Below are 1,384 nucleotides of genomic sequence, written 5' to 3'. Positions count from 1 at the left end.
CACTTTTCTCAGACTCGAAATGAAGCAGCGGCCCTGGCCGGGGAGCTCTGGGGCCTGAGGGCGGCCGCAGCGCCCTGGACGCCAGCCTGCTGGCGGCGCCGCTCCCCGGACATTCCAGGGGCCCGCGTGGGTGGCTCAGTTCTGGGTCCCAGCCCGGGAGCGGGGCGGAGTTAAACCCGAGGCCGACGCGCAGCCTGAGCTCTGATTGGTCCCGCGTCTCCCGGGCCCGCCGCGCGCCACCTCCCCCTTGGGGGCTCCGAGGCGCCGCCCCCGCACCCAGGGCTGTGAAGGAGCCAACCCGGGCTCACGTTTTCCCAATCTGACGGATGAATTTCATAGCTCAGGAAGATTATGGATGACTTTTGTCTCTTCTTCTTTGTTTTCCAATCTTTCTAGGCTATACTTATATTGTTTAGGTCAAAAGCACATACAATCACGTGTGGGATGGGAGAGAGGTCGGGAGGATGGGGCCAGGGCCTGGCTGGGTGGTCGCTGTGGCTTATGGACTCCCCCGGCTCTCTGCAGGAGTCATGTGGCTGGAAATTGTCCTCGCCTCAGTGCTGGGCCTTGTCATCTACTGGTTCGTCTCCCGGGACAAGGAGGAAACGCTGCCGCTTGAAGATGGGTGGTGGGGGCCTGGGGCGCGGCCCCCCGGCGGGGAGGATGAGAGCATTCGCCATTTCAAGGTGGAAACATCGGACGAGGAGATCGATGTAAGGCCCCTTCTTCGGGGCAGGGCCGAGCGCCGGGGAGGCGGGAGACTGGGGCTCGGCCTCAGGCTGGGGCTGCAGAGGGAACCGGCCGCCCCTTGGGAGTGTGCTTCAGTCTGCTCTTCTCCCACAGGGGTGCAGTCCAAATCACCCACTCTGCCCACCCGGACCCTTCTCCTTCCCACCTCTGTCTCCTCCTTCCCCTCCCCCACCCCCAAGGCCCAGCGGTGCATGCAGCTGTGTCGCCTTCTTTGTGCCCCACCTGAAACCTGGGGAGTGAGCTTATAGGAGAGCAAGCAGGTTTTCCTCAGGGCCTGCGCGGAGCTCCCGAGTGAACAGCAAGGCCCTGGCGACGTAAAATGCTGAAGCACAGAGAACGCGCTGCGGGGGCCAGCACTGGTTAAGCACCTACTGTGTGTCAGGCATTCATAGTCCCATTCAGCCTCTGCGGCAATCCTATAGAGTGAGGACTAGTGTTCCCATCTTACAGATGCAGAAACTGAAGCTCAGAGAGGTAAAGCAATTGATCCATCCAAGGTGACTGAGATAATAAGCAAGGATTTGGACACCCATCTGTCAAACTCCAACCCTGTGTCCCTCCTCCACACGTGACTCCAGGGGTGGGCTGATCTGACAGCCAGGCTTGAGCTGGACCAGAAGGGTGGGTGGGACCT

The 1,384-nt window shown here is 61.3% G+C and overlaps 1 protein-coding gene across 1 annotated transcript in view; it reads left to right on the top strand.

Moving 5' to 3' along the window:
* The first annotated feature begins 525 nt into the window (after positions 1 to 525).
* Positions 526 to 1,384, top strand: part of EPHX1 (epoxide hydrolase 1) — a 12,714-nt gene continuing 11,855 nt past the window's right edge. The window contains exon 1 of the mRNA XM_011360841.1: positions 526 to 713. Coding sequence (XP_011359143.1) covers positions 531 to 713 — 183 coding nt within the window. The 5' untranslated portion in view covers positions 526 to 530. The remainder of the gene's footprint in view (positions 714 to 1,384) is intronic.

The sequence above is a fragment of the Pteropus vampyrus genome, unplaced genomic scaffold (genome assembly GCF_000151845.1).
Source record: "Pteropus vampyrus isolate Shadow unplaced genomic scaffold, Pvam_2.0 Scaffold60, whole genome shotgun sequence".
Taxonomy (NCBI): Eukaryota; Metazoa; Chordata; class Mammalia; order Chiroptera; family Pteropodidae; genus Pteropus; species Pteropus vampyrus.
The sequence above is the reverse complement of the archived record's forward strand: the minus strand, read 5'-3'. Positions and strand labels throughout refer to the sequence as shown.